The 25,202-nt window shown below is 38.5% G+C and overlaps 1 protein-coding gene across 3 annotated transcripts in view; it reads right to left on the bottom strand.

Annotated features, from left to right (window-relative positions):
• The window catches only part of Cep85l (centrosomal protein 85 like), a 172,993-nt gene that overhangs the window by 30,931 nt on the left and 116,860 nt on the right, over positions 1-25,202 (bottom strand). For all 3 annotated transcript variants that reach the window (XM_052163574.1, XM_052163575.1, XM_052163573.1), the window contains 2 exons: positions 10,339-10,460; positions 2,738-2,855 (listed from right to left, as the gene is read on the bottom strand). In XM_052163574.1, the coding sequence (XP_052019534.1) occupies positions 2,738-2,855; positions 10,339-10,460 (240 nt within the window). The remainder of the gene's footprint in view (positions 1-2,737; positions 2,856-10,338; positions 10,461-25,202) is intronic.

Raw genomic sequence — 25,202 nt, 5'->3', positions numbered from 1 at the left:
TTATGCAACAAAAGTTTTGGGGTCTTAGCAATACGACAAGAGAAGGAAATATATACATACAAATAGGAAGGAAGAAGTCACACTCCCCAAGTTTACACATGGCATAATTCCATACTTACAAGGCCCTAACAACGCTACAAGAAAATTCATAAAGCTGATAAAAACACTAGTAGATAAAAACAAAATAGTTTTAAGTAGCTTTCTTATATCCCAAATAATGAACATTCCACAAAAGAAATCAGAAAAATAAAATCCCATTTATAAAATTTATAATAGCTCCATTTATACCTCCAAAAAAAAAATCAAACCAAACAAAAATCCCTAGTAATAAACTTAAACAGGGAGGTGAAAGACATTTATAATTACAACTTTCAAATATGGAAGAAAAGATATTGTAAATTTTCTTTCAAAAGAAACTAGCACATTGATAGACACCCCACCCCCACCACCCATGACACCATGGTAACAGACTTGGCAGAATTAAAACTGGATATGGTTAAATTACTAACATTGCAATCCCTATTTTTTAAATCCTATAATTCATCACAGAACTAGAAAAAAGTAAAGTATGAAAGCACCAAAAATCCTAAATATCAAAAGCAGTTCTAAGAAGAAAGAATAACACTGAAGGACCCATAACAGCTAACTTCAAGTTTTACTACACATCCACAGTAACAAAATTACTATGATGATGGCACAAAGACCTATGTACAAGATAAAATGATCGAACCAGAGATAAAGTCACACACTACAGCTACCAATTTTTGACAAGGGTGCCAAAAATAGTTTGAAGAAAAGGGACTCTTCAACAAAATATTGCTAAACAAGCTGGCTATTCACTTAGAGAAAAGTGACATATGGTACATACCTCTCACTTTAAACATAAGTGAATTAAAATATAGATTTAAGACCTTAATGTCAGACCTGAAACTCTGACGTTCTTAAAGAAAAACATGCCAAACACACAAAGATCTGGCTGGTGAGAGGGAAAACAAGAAAGAATGCTTACTGCCAAACCTGAAGACCTGAATTTGATTCCCTGCAACACACAACGAGAAAACCAGTTCCTACAATTTGTCTTCTGACCACACACATCATGGCACAGAGTCACAGGAACACATACATATATGCACACATAATTAATAAATATTAAAAAATAAAAATAGTGATCTGATAGGAGGTATATTACCACAGAAACTGAGGAAATCCAAAAAATCATCAGATCCTACTACAAAAGCCTATACTCAACACAACTGGAGAATCTGGAGGAAATGGACAATTTCCTTGACAGATACCAAATACCAAAATTAAATCAGGACCAACTAGACCATCTAAACAGTCCCATAACCCCTAAAGAAATAGAAGGAGTCATAGAAAATCTTCCAACCAAAAAAAAGCACAGGAACAGATGGTTTCAGTGCAGAATTCTATCAGACCTTCAAAGAAGAGTTAACACCAATACTCTTCAAACTATTCCACAAAATAGAAACAGAAGGAACACTACCCAATTCCTTCTACGAAGCCACAATTACGCTGATACCAAAACCACACAAAGATCCAACAAAGAAAGAGAACTTCAGAACAATTTCCCTTATGAATATCGATGCAAAAATACTCAATAAAATTCTTGCCAACCGAATCCAAGAACACATCAAAACGATCATCCACCATGATCAAGTAGGCTTTATCCCGGGAATGCAGGGTTGGTTCAATATATGGAAATCCATCAATGCAATCCACTACATAAACAAACTCAAAGAAAAAAACCACATGGTCATTTCATTGGATGCTGAAAAAGCATTTGACAAAATTTAGCATCCTTTCATGCTTAAAGTCTATCATTTTCTTTAAAAGCCAGTAAAGCTGGGCAGGGAAAGTCATTAGGAACAGTGGTGAGAAGCCAACCAGGTGCGGCTGCTCTGAGACCAGTCTGGAGGTCCTTCAGAAAGAGACCGCAGAGCAGAGCAGAGCTGGGCTGGGCTGACCTGTGGTCCAGCACGACCGCCATGCGCAGGAGGAAGCGAAGCATCCAGAGACACTTCTGTACCCGTGCTTGTTGCACTATTTGCCATAGTCAAAACATGGCCCAAACCTAAATACCAATCAGTAATAGATAAGAAATGGAAATGTATGCATACAGGATGGTTTTGTTCCTCTGCAAAGAAAAATAAAACTGCTATTTGCAGGAAAATGAATGAAATGGAAATCATTGTGTTTAGAAAAATAAGCCATATGTAGGATCTATACTTAAACATACAAATATGCACATATATAACAGAAATCTCATTTCTCAGAACTTTAATTTGCAAAGATAAATGTATGTGAGAAAAGCAACGTTTAAAAAGGTTATTAATTGTGAGATCATTTGTAACACACCCAAATAGCAAAACAACTGTAATTTTCATGAATAAGAGATGGTTAAATATATCATGATTTCTATAAAAGAGAAAAATAAATGTAAATATAGAGAACAAAATGACGTGAGTATTCTTAAGGAGTTTTGTAAATGTACAGAGCCACAACACATTTTTATCTTTGTAATATGCATCAACCCTGGAAAGAGACCCAGACGCTGATGGGACTGCATACTCTGTGTGTGTGGGAAGGCTGTGGAAGGGAGAACAGAGGGAAGAAGTAGCTGGGCACAAACTATGAGATATGAGCTCTGCAAGGTTATAAATAAAATATGCCACAAGTACAGATGTACTAATCTACTATGAAGGGCTCTAAGTCTTACCTGTAAGTTACTCATGTAGGAGTCTTCACAGTTCACATAATGTCCGAGCATAGCATGCTGGGCCCGCAGTTCATTATCCCTTATCCTTTCATGTAGGTGGTTAATTTGTTGCTTCTGCCTATAAAACATGAAGTGAAATTACATTATGAAGAATAAACTTTTCAAGAAACAGGGAAGAAAACTTTTAGTATGCTGATACTTTTACACATGTGAAAGTTTTGCCTCATCTCAACCACTGAGAGAAAATTAGTTAATGAAGTACTTTTCATATGTGAAAAAAATAAAAGAGAAAGAAAAGAAGAAAGAAACCCATGGGGTTGGAGAGATGGCTTAATATAAAAAGTGATTGTCACTCAAGCAGGAAGAGAAGATTTAAATCCCCAGAACCTACGCATGACAGGCAGGCGTGGTACCTCTCGTAGCATTCAAGATGAGGAGACAGAGGATTTCCAGGGCAAGTTGGCTAGCTAGATTAGCTGGAATTGGCTAACCCTGGTTCAGCTTAGAGATTTTGCCCCAATAAATAAAGGGGAGAAGAATCTGAGAAGACAACTAAGATCAACTTCAGGCTTATACATACATCTAAGCACACTGCACATACATGTGCACCTACATATATCTAAGTAAATATAAATATACCACAACTGCACGCACGCACACACACACATACCTCACATGAAAAAGACTGGAAGAAGCTATTTACAATTCAAAAATATTAATTTCTGAACTATGTATTAAAATTCCTCAAAAGAAAGTATTCTTCAGAGGAAAATTAGTAGGAAAGATATCCTTTCTATAAAAATAACAGATATCCACGTTTGCTTTGTAATTTTTTCCTCAAAAAATACGTTTTTACATATTCTAATTCTTTGCCTGTACTAAATTCCAAGCTAAGTTAAATTATTTTTTCTATTAACATAGTTGGGAAAATTGCCTGAGACAGATGTGACCTGGGGTCTCATTTGTGGCTGGCACCTGAAGCAAAGAGAGGACTACTGGGGACCATGTCTTGACCCTGTGGAATCTAATTCTAGCTCACCACTGTTAGTACTGACCTGTAGAACTGATCATCTGAGACTGAAACAATGTATTTAAATATACTGATTCAATAATGCCACATACATGAATATAAACTATAATAAAAATTAAACTATCAAAATGGTATTTAGATATTCAAATTTAACAGATAAATATGATGTAAAATCAACATCCTTTCTTCACTATAATGTCCATCGACCATCTCACAGCAAAGGATACTTACTATAACCAATCATTAATATTACTTTTCCTATTCATTTCCCCATTTTTGATTAGCACAAAAGTATTAAGTGTCATTACAACATCACCATCCATGTGCACACTTGACTCACAGTTGTTCTCTCCCCTGGCACCCCTCCCCTAGGTCTTTTGAACAACTATGTCTGGATCCTTATCACATGTATTCCACTATTCTATTTCCTCCCTCATTTAAGATCTCTTCCTTCCCTTTCATGATCCCATTCCCAGTATCATGACACACACGCACACACAATATATATATATATATATATATATATATATATATATATATATAATATGTATTATATATATAATTTTAAATTTAGGTTCCATACATAAGAGCCCATGCATTTTTCTGAATATGTCATGGCTTCACTTTTTGTTGTGGCTGCATAAAATTCCATGTAATGTGATATACATATTTTTTATCCATCTTTTGATAGACATCTAGGCTAGTTCCATGTCTGGGTTACTGTGAATAGTTCAACAATAAACATGAATGTAAAAAGTATCTTTGTGGTATGTTGACGTAGAGTTCTTCAAGTATATGCCCGAATTGGCATGAGTGAATCGCATGGATTTCTCCTTTCGGTTCTTTAAGGCACATCCATGGATCTCTACAGTGGCTGTACCAGCTTACATTCCTACCAAGTACAAATAAGAACTTATCTTTCCCCGTATCCTCATCGGTATTTGTTGCCATATTATTTCTTAAAAACAGGCATTTTTCCTGGTGTGAGATGGAATATGAAAGCAATTTAAATTTACATTTTCCAAATTTTTCTAGTATTTGCGGCTATTTGTGTTTCTCCTTCAGAAAGTGGGCTATTCAATTAACTAGGCCATTTACTGATTAGGTGACAGTTTTGTGATGTTAATTTTTACAAGACCCTGTATATTCAGGATTTCAATCCTCTATATAAAATAAAGTTAGCAAAGATTTTATTTTCTATTCTGTGGGTTGTGTGTTCACTCTGTTTATTATTTCTACAGCTGTTTGTCAATTGTTGACCCACCCCAGCCAGTAAGGCTGTCTCCATGTATCCCAAACACTTCACATTTTTCTTACTAAAGCAAGTAATGCACGAGATGATGTGTATAGCTGGCTTAAGACAGACAAGGATAAGAAGGAAGTATACCTAGTGTATATATTACAAGAAATCTCTTTGGTCACATCAAAGAGACAAGACTATCCCTCCCTTGGTTTTCCCATAAAGATAACGTGAACGTGCTAGGGTGTCCCTTCTGGTCCTTGCTTTAAAGTGCTTCCACTTTTCACAATGTGCTTACAGACAGTTTTATATCAACTCGACACAAGCAAAAGACACTTGAGAGGAGGGAACCTCAATTGAAAAAAATGCCCGAGAAAGATCAAGTTGTAGGCAGGCTTGAAGGCCATTTTCTTAATGGGGGAGGGCCCAGTCCCATTATGGGCGGTGCCATCCCTGGGTTTGTGATCCTGAACTCTAAAAAAAAGGAGGCAGAGCATGTCACGATGAGCAAGCTAGGAAGCAGGCCTCTTCATTAGCTCTTGCCTCCAGGTTCCTGCCCTGTCTGAGTTCCTGTCCTGACTTCCTTTGGTGATGAAGATGAACAGTTCTGGGGGAATGTAAGCTACATAAACCCTTTCCTCCCCAAACTGCTGTAGTCATGGTGTTTTGGCACAGCAACAGAAACCCAAACTAAGACATACAGTCCATGCAATTCTTCCTAGGACACCTTGTGGGAAGAATATCTGTACCCTGCCGCATTCATACACAGTAAGTTCACAGATTTCGTACACAGGCTCCCACAGTCAATTCTTCATAGTATTCTCTGTTCTACAGAGCAAATTCTTGTTCATGCTTATACCCCATGCCTTCCTCTAGCAGGTGCAAACATTCAGGTTTGTACTAAGGTATTGAATCTATTTTGAATGGTTAGTTTTCCAGAGAGAGGGACCTATTTTTATTTTTCTATATATAACAATCCAGTTTTCCCAATCTCATTTCTTAACAAGACTGTTTTTTCTCCAATATGTGTTTTTGATACCATTGTGGCTGTAGCTGTATATGTTGTTTCTAGGTCCATTATTGGTCTTCATGTCTGTTGTTTTGGTAATACCATGTTGCTTTCTTACTGCACTGTGTTTCTGTAATAATTTAAAATCAGGTACCCTGATACCTCCAGCACTGTTCTAATGATTACTCTTGGCTACTAAAGGACTTTGTTGTTCTAAATGTATTTTGCCAGGGTTTTATTTTGTCTTATTGATAAAAGACAACATTAGGTATCCCAGGTTGGCTCTGAACACACTATGTGGCCCATGGGTAACCTTGAACTTCGTGTGTGTGTGTGTGTGTGTGTGTGTGTGTGTATTCATTATTTATTCTTTGATTACAACCACCCACCCCCTCCACATGCTCTTTCCTCTAATTCCTCCTAGACCCCTACTACAACGGGGTCTACTTCATGTATTCCTTTTTAAAAACTCTGTTCTAATTAGTGTCTCCCATATGTGCATGAGTAGAGGGCCATCTACCAGAGGATAGGCAACTTGCTGGGAACAACACCCCCGAAGAAAACTGACTTTTCCCTTCAGCAGACATCAACTGCCAATAGTCCTGCTAGGGGAGGGGCTTTATGATCGCTTCTCAGACCCATACTGGAATTTTATCTGTCTTCATGTTGAGCAGGGTTTGTTCAGACAACCACAACAGCTATGAATGCATGTGTGCAACAGTCTTATCATGTTAAGAAAACAGTTTTACAGAAACATCTCGGTCATACAGTCTTTCCACTCCAATTTTCCATAATATCTGAGCCTCAAGGAAAAGTAAGGAGCACAGTACTCATGCCTGGCACTGTAACCCATGGCTGCATAGGTCACGGGCCCCAGGGGAGAACCTACTTATATTACTTTGATAAATGGATCTATCTCAATACTTAACTTTATATCAATAGACAACTGCAGCTCTCTAACCTCATCAAAAAGGATTCACACTAAATCACTAAATGAGACCTTAAACTTCTTATCTTCTTGCCCCTATGTCCACGGTGCTAGGACTGCATGTTTATGTGGTGATGGGCATCGAGTTTGGGGCCTTGTCTGTGCTAGACAAGCACTATACCAAGTGAATTATATCCCCAGTCTCCAAAGAATTTTAGAATTAATATTTTTCTAATTTTATATAAGAGCATCTTTGGAATTTTTATGGTAATTCCCTTGATGTTGTAGATTGCTTTGGGTAATTTAGTCATTTCTACAAAATTAATTCAGCTAATCCATGAACACAGGAGGCTGTTCATCTAAATATCTTTTTTTTTTCCAGTTTCCTCAATGCTTTAAAGTTTTTACTGTAGAATTTATTTTATTTGGTTAGGTTTATTCCTAGGTACTTTATTTTTAACGATGCTATTGTTGATGAGATTTTCCCATTGCTTCTTGATATGTTTATTTACTGTTATATAAAAAAAGCTACTTTTTTAATTTTGATATTGTATTCTGCTACGTTGCTGGCACTAAGAGTTTTAAATGTAGGCTTTCACATATAGGATCCCCTGAATCTGAAAGAAACCATGTCATGCACAAATAGAGATAACCTCTTCCTTTTGAATTTGTATCCTACTACTACCACTACTATGTAATTATTATTATATCATTATTATTATTACTACCACTAATGTCTTAGCTAAGGTAATAATAATATCAATGGCCCTTTGTTGTGAAACACTACTGTTTTGATCTCTCTGATGGTTAATTTAAGCTGTTGTAAAATGCCTAGTACTTGAACATGCACCTCACTTTTAAGGTTTGGGAATTTACTGCAATAATCTCATTGACTAGATCCTGTATGACTTACCGGTGTTTATCTCATCATCTTATTCTATCCCATGGGTTCTTAGGTTTGGTCTGCTCATCATATCCCAGTTCTTAAAAATATTTTGCTCATGTTTATTTTGTTTTTCTTTACTGATGTTTACATGTGGTATTTCATCAACCCATCTTCCATTTTTGACAACAATGCCATCGATTCCAATTCTGACTCCGACTTCTCCCACCCCTTCTCTTCTCCTCCTTCTCCTTCTACTTCTTCTTCTTGGTTAAGCCTAATGATGGTTTCTGGTTGATTGAGTTTTTCATTTCCAACACTTTTTTTCAAAACCTCAAATTCCTAATTAAATGTTTATTCATGCTGCTTAATTTTCATCCATACTACTGATTTTCCCCAGCCATTTTCTTAAAATTACTGTCCTAGAATTCTAGGTCCTCTTTCATTTTTTAATCCCCCCTCCTCCTGCTTCTATGAGGGTGTGCCTTCCCTGCAGGACCTCAAGGGACCAAGGGCCTCTTCCCCCATTTATGTCCAACAAGGCCATCCTCTGTTATATATAGCTGGAGCCACGGGTCCCTCTATGTGTACTCTGGTTGGTGGTTTAGACACTGGGAGCTCTTGTTGGTTGATATTGTTGTTCTTTCTATGGGGATGCAAACCCCTTCAGTTCCTTCAGTCTTTCCTCTAACTCCTCCATTGGGGGGACCCTGTGATCAGTTCAATGGTTGACTGCAAGTATCCGCCTCTGTATATGTCAGGCTCTAGCAGAGCCTTTCAGGAGACAGCTATATCAGGTTCCTATCAGCATGCACTTCTTGGCATCCACAATAGTGTCTGCATTTGGTGACTGTATAAGGGATGGATTCCCAGTTGGGGCAGTCTCTAGATGGCCTTTCCGTCAGTCTCTGCTCCAAACTTCTCTGTCCTCTTTCTTACCTTTGATCATTATTACCAGAAAACATTTAAAATCTTCATCTGGCATTTCACTTGTTTCAATATATTCAAGTTTAATAGTAAAAGAACTACCATCTTTTGAAGAAGTCATATTGTTTTGCCACATTGCCCCCAGTCCATGATTCTGATAGATTCTGTCTTTTAATTTCTGTTGTTGGTTTAGATATCTCTTCTGGTTTGTCTTTCCTGAGCAGTCTACTATTTTCCATTCTCATTCTCATTCTCATTCATTCATATTCTTTCTTTCTTTCTCTCTCTCTCTCTCTCTCTCTCTCTCTCTCTCTCTCTCTCTCTCTCTCTCTCTCTCTCTCTCTCTCTCTCCCCTCTACTCCTTTCTTTCTTCTCCCTCTCCCTTATCCCATGAAGCCCAGGTTGGCCTCCAATGTGCTATGTAGCCACTGACAGCCTTCTTGTCTTCCTTCTGAGTCTAAGGAATACAGGCATTCCAACTACAACTAGTCGTCGATGGTTCTCATTAGCAAACCTAGGGTAGTATGTATTTTAGGCAAGTATTCTACCAACTGAGACATGTTCCCAGTCCCCTTAATTTTTGACTGAACGTTTAGCAAATACTAGCATTCTTTAATCCCCCTTTATGTTATTGGGTACTGAACCCAAAGTCTGTGCTTATGAGACAAGTATTTTAGTATTAAGCTGAGCTGTGTCTTTAGCCCTGAAGACCCTACCCTTGAAGGCTCAATCCCTAATCCAACTAGAGAAAATTTTTTTGGAAATAGCTGCTGCTTCTCCTCCTCTTTGCTAAGGATCTGGGCAGCTGGTGCTGTTAAACTTCCTTCTCTATTTCAACCCACTCTTCTCCAGCTGTTTTCAGCTATCTTTTTCTTCCTTCATTTATCCCGTTGCTTCACACAAAAATAAGCAATGACTAACACTGGTTACAGAAGAAAATAGCCTCCTCAATGCTTTCTAAAATATCTTACTAGAACACCCTTGATAATTACAAAAGTAGATATAAAATATATACATCCATATATTTTAAAGATAACATAATATAGGAACCTTGTGATTTCATGCTCAGAATAATCAAGAGACTTTCTATTAAAATTAAATGAATTCTTCTTGATAACTGGTGCTAGAATATTAAAAGTTCTTGCAATGTTATAAAAGAAACACTTCTATAATTCTTCAGGCAATGTAAATTTTAAAATATATCCTTTTTTCATATTTAGGTGGTCTCAAATCTAATATATAATAGACAAAAGAACTCATTTTAGTGTAGCTTTCCAAATATGACAGTCAAATATAAAGACATCACCTGCAGCTCTGACAGTTCAACATACCATGTAAAGAAAGGACAGAGAATATCTTCTAAAATATGAGTTTCACTAGAGCACACGTAGAACATGTCAGTAATCAAACAGACAAAGCCATCTTTAGTTCTGTTAGCTCTTGCATGCCATAGGACTGGAGAGGGCAGACGAGGCATTAATTTGTTTGTAATTTCAAATTTTAAGTGGTGGATGCAACTGTAATTGTTTCACTAATCTAAACTTTTATCATCTGAAATCTTGAGTAATTAAAAAGCAGACTCACCTATCAATTACAATTTCCTTCTGCCTCAGAAGTCCTTCTTTTATTTTCAGCACTGATTCCCATTTACTGAAATCCTGGAAGCCAGGAGGTGAATAACTCTGACGAGACGATCCAGTCAAAACCTGCACAAAAAGTTTACACATTTAGTATGCTATCTAGTATCAGCCTGTACTTTCCCAATGGTTTCCATTAACAAACAAATAAACAAACATCTATCTCCCTTCTGCCCCGCCCCCCTTAAAAAAAAAAAAAAAAGACACACAAAGCAAGCAAGAGAAATCAGTAAGCAGTCCCACTGTGGTTCTGCCGCCAGTCTCCACCCTTGACTTTCTGCCCTGACCTCAAAGATGGACTGACTTAAGATGTCTTTGTTGATCACTTGTTTAGTTAGGACAACAGGAAAGATCTTTAGTAGCCAGAAGTAGTAAACTAAGCCTCTTCTTCCAAGTTCTCAATCTCCCCAGGAAGGTGAAGATAAACTAAGAAATGCTCATGAATTATGGGTGTGTGATTATTCATAAAGGGAATGATGTTAACTATGAGCAATGCCAGGACTTTCAGCTAAACCTTGGCAATGTCCAAGATTCTCAGAGAGGGCAGCTTTTGCTAGTAGCACTTTTATTGCTTTAGAAAGTAAGATGGAGACACTCCTCAGACTGTATTTTTATCTATGGACAAAACCAGAAGATGTCAAAACTGATGGTATCCCCTTGTGTATCCTATGGATCAGTCTAATGTAAACATTCCTCTTGCACTGTAATCATGCTTCATGAATCCATCAAAATATATTGCCAAATATGTCTAGAAGATGCCTTGGTGCTTCCTCTAGGACTGAACTGAGGAGTTTTTCACTGAACAAAGCACTGGAGTTTCTAAGAGGTGAGCTGAGCTTGGAGGTAACTTCCCAGCCTAGACCACCAGGAAGTTACTCTTGGCATCTTCTTTTCCTGTTGAATAAGAGAATCATTTTACACGATGACCAGGACCTGCTCGTGGATTACCTATTGATCGGGAAAGAGTAACTGCAAGGACTAGTCAAGCCCAAGTCCGCTTCCAACCCCTTTCCCTACTTCATAGAAGCTCCTCTAAGGTCTGTTCCTTTAGGGTGTTCCCTGCCAGGACTACCAGAGGAAGCCAAAACCACCTCTGACAGATCTTTGCAGTCATTACCACACAGTACAAGCTCAATCCATACTCATGTGTAACCAAAGGAAAGCTATTCAGCCCGAAGGACAAGATGACTGTGCTCCTGCCTTGCTGCGACACAGATGTCTAGGCTTTGGGCACAACTGTGTCTCTCTCTGACATATAGTGCCATGGAAACTTTCTCACCTAGGGGTGTTTTAATAGAGAGTTGTAAGAATCATTATGGACATTGGACTTTAAAGATACCCCATTTATGTATTAAAATGCAATAAAACCTGTTTTTATATCAAAAAACACATTTATAAATATTGACCATTAAAGAATTTTAAGCATGTTCCTAAGTAAATATGTAATTCTAATGAAGAACTGACGATAAAAATTTTAAAAGGTCTATTTGTAGTATTACATAGAAAATCTTTCATTCATTATCATGTATAAGTAGAAGTTTTCTGAAAATCAGTCTATAGAAGCAGTAAAATAAAGAAAATGTTTCTCTGGCTCAGATAAACATTACCAGGAAAATCACCACAGGGGAGAGAGAAACACAGCACCTGAGTCCCTAAGACTCTGTGACAGACTGTAAACTGTCACAATCAAATGATCATTTAACTTCATTTAACATTTTAAAATCACAAATATTTTCCAAAGGCATAAAACTCTACCCACAAATAACTATTATGTGAATAATTTATATGGCTATTTGTCTCCACTATAATTGCAAAATCTAGCAAAAATGTATTTAGACTTTAAGAAAAATTTCCGATACTTAACATATATCAACAATAATAAAAACCAATATGGAAATGTGGTAAAACTATAAAGGGATCTTGAGAGGAGAACAAAAGACCTTTGATTAATTTATTATTTACTTACTTACTTATTCATTAATCAAAGGTGGTAGGTACCTGAGTACATGTGCTTTCCATAGCACATGTACTCAGGTACTGGATTGAAAAGAAGGAATGGGTAAGAAGGAGGAGAAGAGGGTGTAGAGGGAATGATTAACCAAAATTACATGACTACATAACGAAAGCTGATGCTTGCTAGACTAATTTAAAAGCAAGAATCTGAATGAGGTGTTCTGTATGGATGCAAAGCTGCTCACAAAAGCCATAGGTTACTGAATAAGTTCAGAGCCACACCCACAGTGTGTTCCCCTCTACAGGTTGTTGCTCCAGGAGATGCAAGTCCCTTAGAATAAGACAGGCAATTACCACTGCTGCGACTCGCTTGCTCACCAGATGGGGAAACCCTGCTGCTGAAGAGGCCTGGAGCTGTTGCAGGGCAGAGTCCACCTGGAACTGAGTAAGTGCGACACTTCCTCCCTGTGACTGGCTTTCACAGTGTTACAAGGTGCTAAACTGTCTGCTGAAGGCAAATTGCCACCCACAGTACTCAAAGACCCTGTATGCTACACTACCACCAGCTAGGCAAGATGTAGCCGAAGGTGTAACAGTGACAGGTCTGCTGTGGGGGAATCCAACCATTTTTTATTGAATTTGATGTCTGAACAGAAGGAAATTTAAGTCTGGTACCATAAGTCCAGTCAAGGAGCCTATATACACCTGTTAGTGAAACAATATTTTTGGACTGGCTCAGCAGTTAAGAGCACTGACCACTCTTCGGAAAGTCCTGAGTTCAAATCCCGGCAACCACATGGTGGCTCACAACCATATGTAATGAGATCTGATGTCCTCTTTTGGTGTGTCTGAAGAAAGCTACAGTGTATTCAACACATAAATCTTAAAAAATTTTTTGAAACAATATTTTCCTTGTGGTTAATGACTTAGCTCCATCCACTTCCTTTCATTTTTTCCCTCTCCACACTGAACCCACTGTTTAGTATACCCCCACAGTGCAACAAATAAAGAGCTTTTGAGGACTCTATTCTACCTATGAATGGCATATTTTTTTGCTAGCTACTTCCTGTGCAAATCAGCTCTCCAAACAACACTAGAAGACTACATTCAGTAGATGTAACTACAACTGAAATCCAGGCATACCCCTGGCTCAGAATGTATGTATGTATGTATGTATGTGTGTGTGTGTATGTATATATATATATATATATATATATGCATGTATATGTATGTTATGGTAATCATTTGCTAATAGCACCCAACAGGTTGCAAGAAAACAAAACACATATCCACCATAAATGTTGGAAGTAGATATAGGTTGATAACATCTGTGACAGGGTTGTGCTATTATGGGTCAGTTCATTTCTTTACTTGAAATTCTATTACTGGAATTTACTTTATTTCTTTACTTGAATTCTATTAAAGATTTCTGTAAAGAAGTCCTAATTTCTTCTCTATGCCATGTTTTCTTTACTGTTCAACAAACACAAAGAAAAGTCCTTTATTAGGGTATAGGTACAAGACAGAGACCCAGACAGGTGACAGACACAGAACAAACACAAATGAGTCAGATGCACACACCAAACTATCCACATATTTATCAGGAAACACAGACTTTGGACAGATAGAAGACATACAGAGGGAAATAAAGAATTCAAATTTAGACTCATTTCGTCAAACTAATACAAGAGGAGGCCTGTGGTGTCAATCCTTAATGCACCGTGGACATATTTTGGCTCCCCCTCTGAAGTTTCTCTAATGCATTTACTGACACAGTATATATCAACAACTCTAAAATTTTAGATAAAATAAATAATTTCCTAAGAAACTTTCAATATTTGAATAATTTCTTGAGTAATTTTTATATTAATGAAATAGGGAGGATTAGAAAAATGAAACTATGCATCAAATAAAGCCATAATTTTACAGATAGTTTCTATCTGAATGAAAAAACTCAAAACTGTTGAGTAAGGTAATGTGGTGTTTGACTGAGAATGACTCATGTGCTTGAATTCCTGGTCCCAGGTGGTAGAATGGGTTGGTAAGGCTTAGGGAGCGTGGCCTTGCTGGATGGAGTGGTACCTTACTGGAGATAGTGTATAACTTTGAAGTTTCAACAGCCCACAGCAGGCCCATTCTCTCCCTCTATGCTTCCGACTTGAAGATTGAGATGGACGTGCTCTGCTACTGCTCCAGCACCGTGCCTTTGCCTGCGGCTGTGCTTCCTACCATCATGCCCACGGGCTGATCCTCCGGGTCAGTAAGCCTTCAGTTGAATACTTTCTTTTATAAGTTGCTTTGGTCACGATGTCTCTTCACAGCAATAGAAAAGTAGCTATGACAAGTAATTAGGCAGAATTTGTACAGCAATGACTGCTACAAAATTACAGTTTAAAATAATAAGACATTTTATAGCAGATGTGGAAACTCAAAACACCATCATTTTTACCATCACTGCAATTAAATTTCTTCCAAATAAAATGTGAATTGAATGAAATTACCAAAGGGTGTTTAGGAATCAGAGGGGGAGGGAGGGAGGGAGGGAGGGAGGGAGGGAGAGAGAGAGAGAGAGAGAGAGAGAGAGAGAGAGAGAGAGAGAGAACTGTATAGTAATAAGTATTAGAAACAAGGAAATATACTTGCATTACTTTTATCTGTTCATGTAATAAAATTCTCTACAAAATCCATTAAGGAAGGAAGGGTTTATCTTGGCTCACAGTTCAGCAGCACAGTCCATCCTGACAGAACTGCCATGGCAGCAAGAGCCTGGAGTGGCTGCTCCAATCGCATCCAAACTCAAGACAAGACTTGGACATCAATGGTGCTCAGCTCACTGTCTCCTTGGTATTAAGTCCAGCATCCTATCCCGTCAAACAGCTCCAGTCAGTTAGGATGGGTCTTCCATCTCAATTAAACTAATGTAGATAATACCTCACAGGTGTGCCCACAGACTTTTTTCCTAAGTCTAGATCTTGCCAAGGTGCCAATTAAAACTATCTTTCACAAGATTTGAAGCAAGCACATAGAAGAAAATAAGTACAAACCCAGAAATCAATGAAGCTTAAATCATAAAGACAATAGACAAAAATCAGTGTGATAAAAAGCTCTTTATGAGGTGAAACACATAAGATGATGCCAAGAAAAGATGGCGACCCTCTGCTAGAGCAACTCTCAGGACCACGGGTGTGCACTACAGATGCTGGAGTGCATAGCCTATCTACAGAGTCTTTTCTTACTGCCGTTCTGGGGCTATTCTACACCTGCAAAGTAAAGTAAACAACCTCCACCCAATAAATGCAAGAACACACTTAGTAACAGCCCACAGGTTACACACTTAGTAACAGCCCTCAGAACCGCCAATATTCTAGGTAATAAAGACGTTTTCTTTCTAAGGAGATGCTACTGACACACAATTTGTCCTGTCTACAACATATTCAAGGATAAAGTGAAGCAGAAATTGAGGGAAGAGCCAACCAATGACTGGACCAGCTTGAGACCCAAGCCCACCCCTGACACTATTAAACATATTCTCCTATACTTGTAGACAGGCACCTAGCATACCTGTCGTACGAGAGATTTCACCTAGCAACTGGTGGAAATAGATGCAGAGACCTACAGCCAAACATGAGGCAGAGATGGGAATCCCATTGAAGAGGGGTTAGAAGGATTGAAGGAGCCTCACACCACAAGAAAACCTACAGAATCAACTAACCTGGGCCCACAGAAGCTCACAGAGAATGAACCACTAACCAGAAAGCATGCATAGGATGGACCTAGGAGGCCCTCTGCACGTATGTCACAGTTGTGCAGCTCGGATTTCATGTGGGACTCCTAAAGCAGGAGCAGGGTCTGTCTGACACTGTTGCCTATCTTTGAATCCCTTTCTGCTAACTGGGCTGCCTTACCTAGTCACAAATGGAGATGTGCCTAGTTCTACTGCACTTGATATGCCAAGCTGGGTTGATATCCCTTGGGGGGGGGGGGCTCATCTTTTCTGAGGAGAGAGAATGAAAGGATGCAGGAAGGGAGGGAAGAGAGTGTATCTGGGAGAAGAGGAGGGAGAGGTAGCTGCAATCGGGATATAAAGTAAATTAACTAACTCATTCATTCATAAAGAAAAAAATCAAAGATAAAAAATAGATAGTTCACTCTCCAATGGAAAAGGAGATACTTTCTATGACAGTATTCCCTCCTCTAGATCCTATTAATAATATATTTTCTTCAAGAACCTGCAAAGAGTAAGAATTTGTTAGTTAAAATTATAACTAGCCATGATACCACTGTGCAGTAATTACAGTAATAGCAAACAGGTTTTATATAATTCAGAAGACCAAGGTATTGTTTGATAAAAAAATATTTGTCAAAATGTGCATACTGACAAAACAGAAAAGATACTGCTATTATGCTATTTCTCTGAGATTTTTCAATAATGTATCTTGTTTCTATTGACTGTAGACAATAGAAGTAATCAAGAGTATAACAAATTTATGAATATGTAATTTGTGTATTTCAAAAATAATAAAACTGAATGGGAACATGAGAAATAAAGGCAATCCTAAGACCTTGGAACTGTGTCAGCTAGTCCAAGAAAAGAACAGAACTTCTGTCACCAACATGATGCTTCTGAAAATGGAAGCAAAGGTTTGTCTTTTTGCTTGATTTTTTTTTACAAGTAAATATTGTTATGAACATATTCTATAGTCGGCAAATTTAGGGAAAGAAAAGGATCCATAATTTAGATGTTCTACCTAAAATTGCATAAAATACATCATTCTTGACCCTCCCTCCTCCTCTAGCACTGCCTGCCCTGTTCATTCAATGCGGTAGACCCCTGCCAGTTCTGTCACAGGGAAGACCCCATTTCCTGATACTTTCTAGAGAACCAGCATCATGCAGGATATTCGATAAGAATCACCCCCACCTCTGGAGGCCCAGAGTCGCTAGCTGGAACTCACTACCCAGCAACCACCAAAACCCACCCTCCCTCTAGAATACCACTCCCCTTCCATCCCTTCTATCCCTCCCTCCTCCTCTGCTACTGCCTGCCTGGTTCATCCCAATGTGGCAGACCCCTACTAGTTCTGCCACAGGGAAGACCCCCCATTTCCTGATACGTTCCAGGTCATTCAAGAACTAGCAGCACACAGGGTATTCGAGAAACAGCAGCCTACAGGGCATTCGACCCCATCTCCTGATACTTCCTGGAGAACCAGCAGTATGCAGGACATTTGAGAGAAAGGGAATCTCAGGAGTACAGATACATAGGCCTGCAGGACAGAGAAGCCACAGTCAGAGACAACAAGACCAGCTAACACCAGAGATAACTAGATGGCCAAAGGCAAGATCATTACCAACAGAAATCAAGGCAACATGGCACCATCAGAACCCAGTTCTCCCACAACAGCAAGTCCTGGATACTCCATCACATTAGAAAAGCAAGAGCTGGATTTAAAATAGCATCTCATGATGCTGATAGAGGAGATCAAGAAAGACATAAATAACTCCCTTAAAGAACTACAGGAAAACACGGGTCAACAGGTAGAAGCCCTTAAAGAGGAAACACAAAAATCCCTTAAGGAAATACAGGAGAACATGGGTGAACAGGTAGAAGTCCTTAAAGAGGAAACATAAAAATCCCTTAAAGAAATACAGTAGAATATGAGTCAACAGGTAGAAGCCCTTAAAGAGGAAACACAAAATCCCTTAAAAAAATACAGGAGAATAGAGGTTAATAGTTAGAAGCCCTTAAAGAGGAAACACACACAAAAAAAAAATCCCTTAAGGAAATATTGGAGAAAGCCAGGCGGTAGTGGCACATGCCTTTAAACCAAGCACTTGGGAGGCTGAGGCGGGCAGATTTCTGAGTTCGAGGCCAGTCTGGTCTACAGAGTGAGTTCCAGGACAGTCAGGGCTACACAGAGAAACCCTGTCTTAAAAACAAAAAACCAAAAAAAAAAAAAAAAAAAAAAAAGGAGGAGGAGGAGGAGGAGGAAGAAGAGGAAGAAGAAGAAAAGAAGAAAAGAGGAAGAAGAAATAATAATAATAATACAGGAGAATATGGGTCAACAGGTAGAAGACCTTAAAGAGGAAACACAAAAATCCCTTAAAGAAATACAGGTGAATATTGGTCAACAGTTAGAAGCCCTTAAAGAGGTATCACAAAAATCCCTAAAAGAAACACAGTAGAACATGGGTCAACAGGTAGAAGCCCTTAAAGAAGAAACACAAAAATCCATTAAAGAATTTCAGGAAAACACAAACAAGTGAAGGAACTGAACAAAACTATCCAGGATATAAAAATAGAAGTAGAAACAATAAAGAAATCTCAAAGCAAGACATCTGGAGATAGAAAATCTTGGAAAGAATTCAGGAGTCATAGATGCAAGCATCAACAACAGACTACAAGAGATAGAAGAAAGAACCTCAGGTGCTGAAGATTCCATAGAAAACATTGACTCAACAGTCAAAGAAAATACAAAAATGCAAAAAGCTTGTAACCCAAAATATCCAGGACACAATGAAAAGACCAAACCTAAGGATTATAGGTACAGAAGAGAGCAAGGATTTACATCTTAAAGGGCCAGTAAATATCTTCAACAAAATTATAGAAGAAAATTTCCCTAACATAAAGAAAGAGATGCCCATGAACATACAAGAAGCCTCAGAACTCCAAACAGACTGGACCAGAGTAGAAATTCCTCCCATCACATAATAATCAAAACACCAAATGCACTAAACAAAGAAAGAATATTAAAAGCAGTAAGGGAAAAGGTCAAGTAACATATAAAGGCAAACCTATAAGAATTATACCAGACTTCTCACCAGAATCTATGAAAGCTAGAAGATCCTGGGCAAATGTCATACCGACCCTAAGAGAACATAAATATCAGACCAAAATGACATACCCAGCAAAACTTTCAATTAACATAGATCGAAAAATCAAGACATTTCATGACAAAAGCAAATTTACACAATATCTTTCCACAAATGCAGCTCTACAAAGGATAATGGGTGGAAAATACCAAGACAAGGCGGGAAAACACACCATAGAAAAAGCAATAAAATAATCTTTCAACAAACCCAATAGAAGATAGCTACACAAACAGAATTTCACCTTTAACAAAGAAGATAACAGTAAGCAACAATCACTTTTCCTTAATATCTCTCTTAACATCAATGGTATCAATTCCCCAATAAAAAGACATAGACTAACACACTGGATACATAAACGGGACTCAACATTTTGCTGCATACAAGAAACCCACCTCAGTGACAAAGGCAGTCACTACTTCAGAGTCAAAGGTTGGAAAACAATTTTCCAAGCAAATAGTCCCAAGAAACAAGCTGGAGTGGCCATTCTTATATCAGACAAAATTGACTTTCAACCAAAAGTTGTCAAAAAAAAAAAATAAATAAGGAGGGACGCTTTATACTGGTCAAAGGAAAAGTCTACCAAAATGAACTCTCAATTCTGGACATCTATGCTCCGAACACAAGAGCACACACATTCATAAAAGAAACTTTACTAAAGCTCAAAGCACACATTGCACCCCACCCAATAATAGTGGGAAACTTCAACACCCCACTCTCAACAATAGACAAATCATGGAAACAGAAACTAAACAGAGATACAGTGAAACTAACTAAAGTTATGGACCAAATGGATCTAACAGCTATTTATAGAACATTCCACCCTAAAGCAAAAGAATATACCTTCTTCTCAGCACCTCATGGTACCTTCTCCAAAACTGAACATATAATTGGTCACAAAACAGGCCTCAACAGATACAGAAATATTAAAATTATTCCATGCACCTTATCAGATCACCACAGCCTAAGGCTGGTCTGAATTTCAAACAAAAACAATGGAAAACACACATACAGGTAGACTTTTTTTTAATATTTTTATTTTCTATATTCTTTGTTTACATTCCAAATGATTTCCCCTTTCCCGGATACCCCCTCCCCATATGTCCCATAAACCTTCTTCTCTCCAACCATTCTCCAATCACCTCCCTCCTTTTTCTCTATCCTTATATTCCCCTCCAATGCTAGATCAATCCTTTCCAGGATCAGGACCCTCTCCATATTTCTTCATGGGAGTCATTTGTTATGTGATTTGTGCCTTGGGTATTCAGGGCTTCTGGGCTAATTAATATCCACTTATCAGAGATTGCATTCCATGTGTATTCTTTTGTGATTGGGTTACCTCACTTAGGATGATATTTTCCAGATCAAACCATTTGCCTAAAAATTTTGAGAATTCATTGTTTCTAATTGCTGAGTAGTATTCCATTGTGTAAATATACCACATTTTCTGTATCCATTCCTCTTTTGAGGGGCATCTGGGTTCTTTCCAGCTTCTGGCTATTATAAATAAGGCTGCTATGAACATAATGGAGCATGTGTCTTTATTGCATGCCGGGGAATCCTTTGGATACATGCCCAGAAGAGGTGTAGCAGGGTCCTCCGGAAGTGTCATGTCCAGTTTTCTGAGGAACCACCAGACTGATTTCCAAAGTGGTTGTACCATCTTACAGCCCCACCAGCAGTGGAGGAGTGTTCCTCTTTCTCCACATCCTCACCAACACCTGCTGTCTCCTGAGTTTTTGACCTTAGCCATTCTGACTGGTATAAGGTGAAATCTCAGGGTTGTTTTGATTTGCATTTCCCTAATGACTAATGATGTTGAGCACTTCTTAAGGTGCCTCTTGGCCATCCGAATTTCTTCAGGTGAAAATTCTTTGTTTAGATATACAAGTAGACTTTAAACAATACTCTTCTCAATGATAGCTTGGTCAAGGAAGAAATAAAGAAAGAAATTAAAGACTTTTTAGAATTTAATGAAAATGAAGACACATCATGCCAAAACTTATGGGACACAATAAAAGCAGTGCTAAGAGGAAAACTCCTAGCTCTGAATTCCCCCCCCCAAAAAAATGGAGAGAGCTTACACTAACAGTTTGACAGTGCACTTGAAAGGTCTAGAACAAAAAGAAGCAAATACACCCAAGAGGAGTAGACAGCAGGAAATAATCAAACTCAGGACGGAAATAAACCAAATAGAAACAAAAAGAACTATACAAAGAATCAAGAAAACCAGGAGCTGGCTCTTTGAGAAAATCAACAAGACAGATAAACCCTTTGCCAGACTAGCCAAAGGGCATAGAGGCACTACCCAAACTAATAAAATCAGGGAGGCAAAACAAACAGAAACTGTGGAAATTAAAAAAAAAAAATCACCAGATCCTATTATAAGAGCTTATACTCAACAAAGTTTGAAAATCTGGACGAAATGGACAACTTTCTAGATACATATCAGGTGTCAACATTAAAACAGGATCAGATAAGCCATCTAAATAGTCCCGTAAGTCCAGAAGAAATAGAAGCAGTTGTTAATAGTTTCCCATAAAACAAAGCCCAGGACCAGATGGGGTTAGTGGCGAATTCTATCAGATCTTCAAAGAAGAGCTAATACTGATACTCTTCAAATTATTCCATGAAATAGAAACTCAAGGACACTACCCAACTCATTCTATGAAACCACAATAACACTTATACCTAAACCAAAGACCAAACAAGGAAGGAGAACTTCAGACCAATCTCCCTCATGAACATCGATGCAAAAAATACTCAACAAAATTCTGGCCAACCTAATCCAAGAATGCATCAAAACTACAATTCACCACAATCAGGTAGGTTTCATCCCAGGGATGCAGGGATGGATCAATATACGGAAATCCATCAATGTAATCCACTACATAAAATAACTCAAAGAAAAAAAAACACATAGTTATTTCATTAGATACTAAAAAGGCTTTTGACAAAATTCAGCATTCCTTCATGATAAAAGTCTTGGAGAGATTGGGAATTCAAGGCCCATACCTAAACATAGTGAAAGCAATATACTGCAAACTGGTAGCCAATATCAAACTAAATGGAGAGAAACTTGAAGCAATCCTACTAAAATCAAGAACCAGACACTCTCTATTCAATATAGTACTTGAAGTCCTAGCCAGAGCCATCAGACAACAAAAGGAGGTCAAAGGTATACAAATTGGAAAGGAAGAATTCAAAATATCACTATTTGCAGATGATATGATAGTATACTTAAGTGACCCCAAACCTTCCACCAGAGAACTCCTAAAGCTGATAAACAACTTCAGCAAAGTGGCTGGATATAAAATTAACTCAAACAAATCAGTAGCCTTCCTCTACTCAAAGGATAAACAACCTGAGAAATAAATTAGGGAAATGACACCCTTCACAATAGTCAGAAATAATATTACATACCTTGGTGTGACTCTAACCAAGCAAGTGAAAAATCTGTATGACAAGAACTTCAAGCCTCTGAAGAAAGAAATCGAAGAAGATCTCAGATGGTGGAAAGATCCCCCATGCTCATGGACTGGCAGGATTAGTATAGTAAAAATGGCCATCTTGCCGAAAGCAATCTACAGATTCAATGCAATCCCCATCAAAATCCCAAGTCAATTCTTCATAGATCTAGAAAGCAATTCTTAAATTCATCTGGAATAACAAAAAACCCAAGATAGCAAAAACTATTCTCCACACCAAAAGATCTGCTGGGGGAATCACCATCCCTGACTACAAGCAGTACTACAGAGCAATAGTGATAAAAACTGTTTGGTATTGGTACGGAGACAGGCAGAAAGGTCAATGGAATAGAATTGAAGACCCAGAAAAGAACCCACACACATACTGTCACTTGATATTTGACAAAGAAGCTAAAAACATCCAGTGGACAAAAGACAGCATTTTTAACAAATGGTCCTGGATCAACTGGAGGTCAGCATGCAGAAAAATGCAAATCGACCCATTCAAATCTCCTTGTACAAAGCTCAAGTCCAAGTGGATCAAGGACCTCCACATAAAACCAGACACACTGAAGATTATAGAGGAGAAAGTAGGGAAGAATCTTGAACACATGGACACAGGGGGAAAGTTCCTGAATAGAACACCAATGGTTTATGCTCTAAAAGCAAGAATCGACAAATGGGACCTCATAAAACTGCAAAGCTTCTGTAAGGCAAAGGACACTGTTAATAGGACAAAATGGCAACCAATAGATTGGGAAAAGATCTTTACTAATCCTACATCCAATAGAGGGTGAATATCCAATGTATACAAAGAACTCAAGAAGTTAGTCTCCAGAGAGTCAAATAACCCTATTAAAAATGGGGTACAGAGCTAAACAGGGAATTCTCAACTGAGGAAACTCAAATGGCTCTAAAGCACCTAAGGAAATGTTCAACATCCTTAGTTATCAGGGAAATGTAAATCAAAACAACCCTGAGATTTCTCCTCACACCAGTCAGAATGGCTAAGATGAAAAACTCTGGGGGCAGCAGATGCTGGAGAGGATGTGGGGAAAGAGGAACACTTCTCCATTGTTAATGGGATTGCAAGCTGGTAAAACCACTCTGGAAACTAGTTTGGCAATTCCTCAGAAAATCAGACATAGTACTACCTGAGGACCCAGCTATACCACTCCTGGGCATATACCCAGAAGATGCTCCTACATATAATAAGGACACATGCTCCACTATGTTCATAGCAGCCTTATTTATAATAGCCAGAAGCTGGAAAGAACCCAGATGTCCTTCAACAGAGGAATGGATACAGGAACTGTGGTATATATACACAATGAAGTACTATTCAGCTATTAAAAACAATGAATTCATGAAATTCTTAGGCAAATGGATGGAACTAGCCTTACAGAAGCTTTGCAGTTTTATGAGGTCCCATTTGTCGATTCTTGCTCTTAGAGCATAAGCCATTGGTGTTCTACTCAGGAACTTTTCCCCTGTGTCCATGTGTTCAAGATTCTTCCCCACTTTCTCCTCTATAATCTTCAGTGTGTCTGGTTTTATGTGGAGGTCCTTGATCCACTTGCCATCCTGAGCAAGGTAACCCAATCAGAAAAGAACACATATGGTATGCACTCACTGATAAGTGGATGTTAGCCCAAAAGCTCAAAATAAACAAGTTACAATTCACAGACCACAGGAAGCTCAAGAAGGGGGAGGACTGAAATGGGGGTGCTTTGGTTCCTCTGAGAAAGGGAACAAAATACTCTCACAGGAGCAATAAAGGAGACAAAGTGTGGAGCAGAGACTGAAGTAAAGGCCACCCAGAGACTGCCCTACCTGGGGATTCATCCTATAAACAGTCACCAAACCCGACACTATTATGGACAACAAGAAGTGCATACCAAAAGGAGCATGACAGGGTTGTCTCTGGAGGGGCCCTGTCAGAGCCTTACACATACAGAAGCAGATGCTAGCAGCCAACCATTGGACTAGGCGTGGGGTCCCCAATGGAGGAGTTGGAGAGTGGTCCGGAGGAGCTAAAGGGATTTACAGCTCCATGGGAAGAACAACAATGTCGGCCACCAAGACGCCTGAGGACTCCCAGGGACGAAACCATCAACCAAGGGGTATACATGGTTCCAGCCAAATATGTGGCAGAGGAATGCCTTGTCAGGCATCAGTGGAAGAAATGGTCCTTGGTTAGGTGAAGGCTCAAAAGATGCCCCAACAAAGGGAAATTGAGAGGGGGGAGGTAGGAGTGGGTTGGGTGGAATGGCATTACTTGGAGGCAGGGAGTGGGAGGAGGGGTTGGGGGTTTTTGGGAAGGGGATGAAACTGGGAAAGGTTTTAGCATTTGAAATATAAATGAAGATTATATACAATAAAATCAACCAATCAATCAATAAATCATTCCTAATTAGAGAAGAGAACACCAGTTCAAGAGCCAAAGAAAAATCATAACTTCTGTGTGTATAGACCCTAACTAGATTTACAGACTCAGGAAAGAAACATATACAGACACACA

Source organism: Apodemus sylvaticus, chromosome 19, assembly GCF_947179515.1.
Source record: "Apodemus sylvaticus chromosome 19, mApoSyl1.1, whole genome shotgun sequence".
NCBI lineage: Eukaryota > Metazoa > Chordata > Mammalia > Rodentia > Muridae > Apodemus > Apodemus sylvaticus.
The sequence above is the reverse complement of the archived record's forward strand: the minus strand, read 5'-3'. Positions and strand labels throughout refer to the sequence as shown.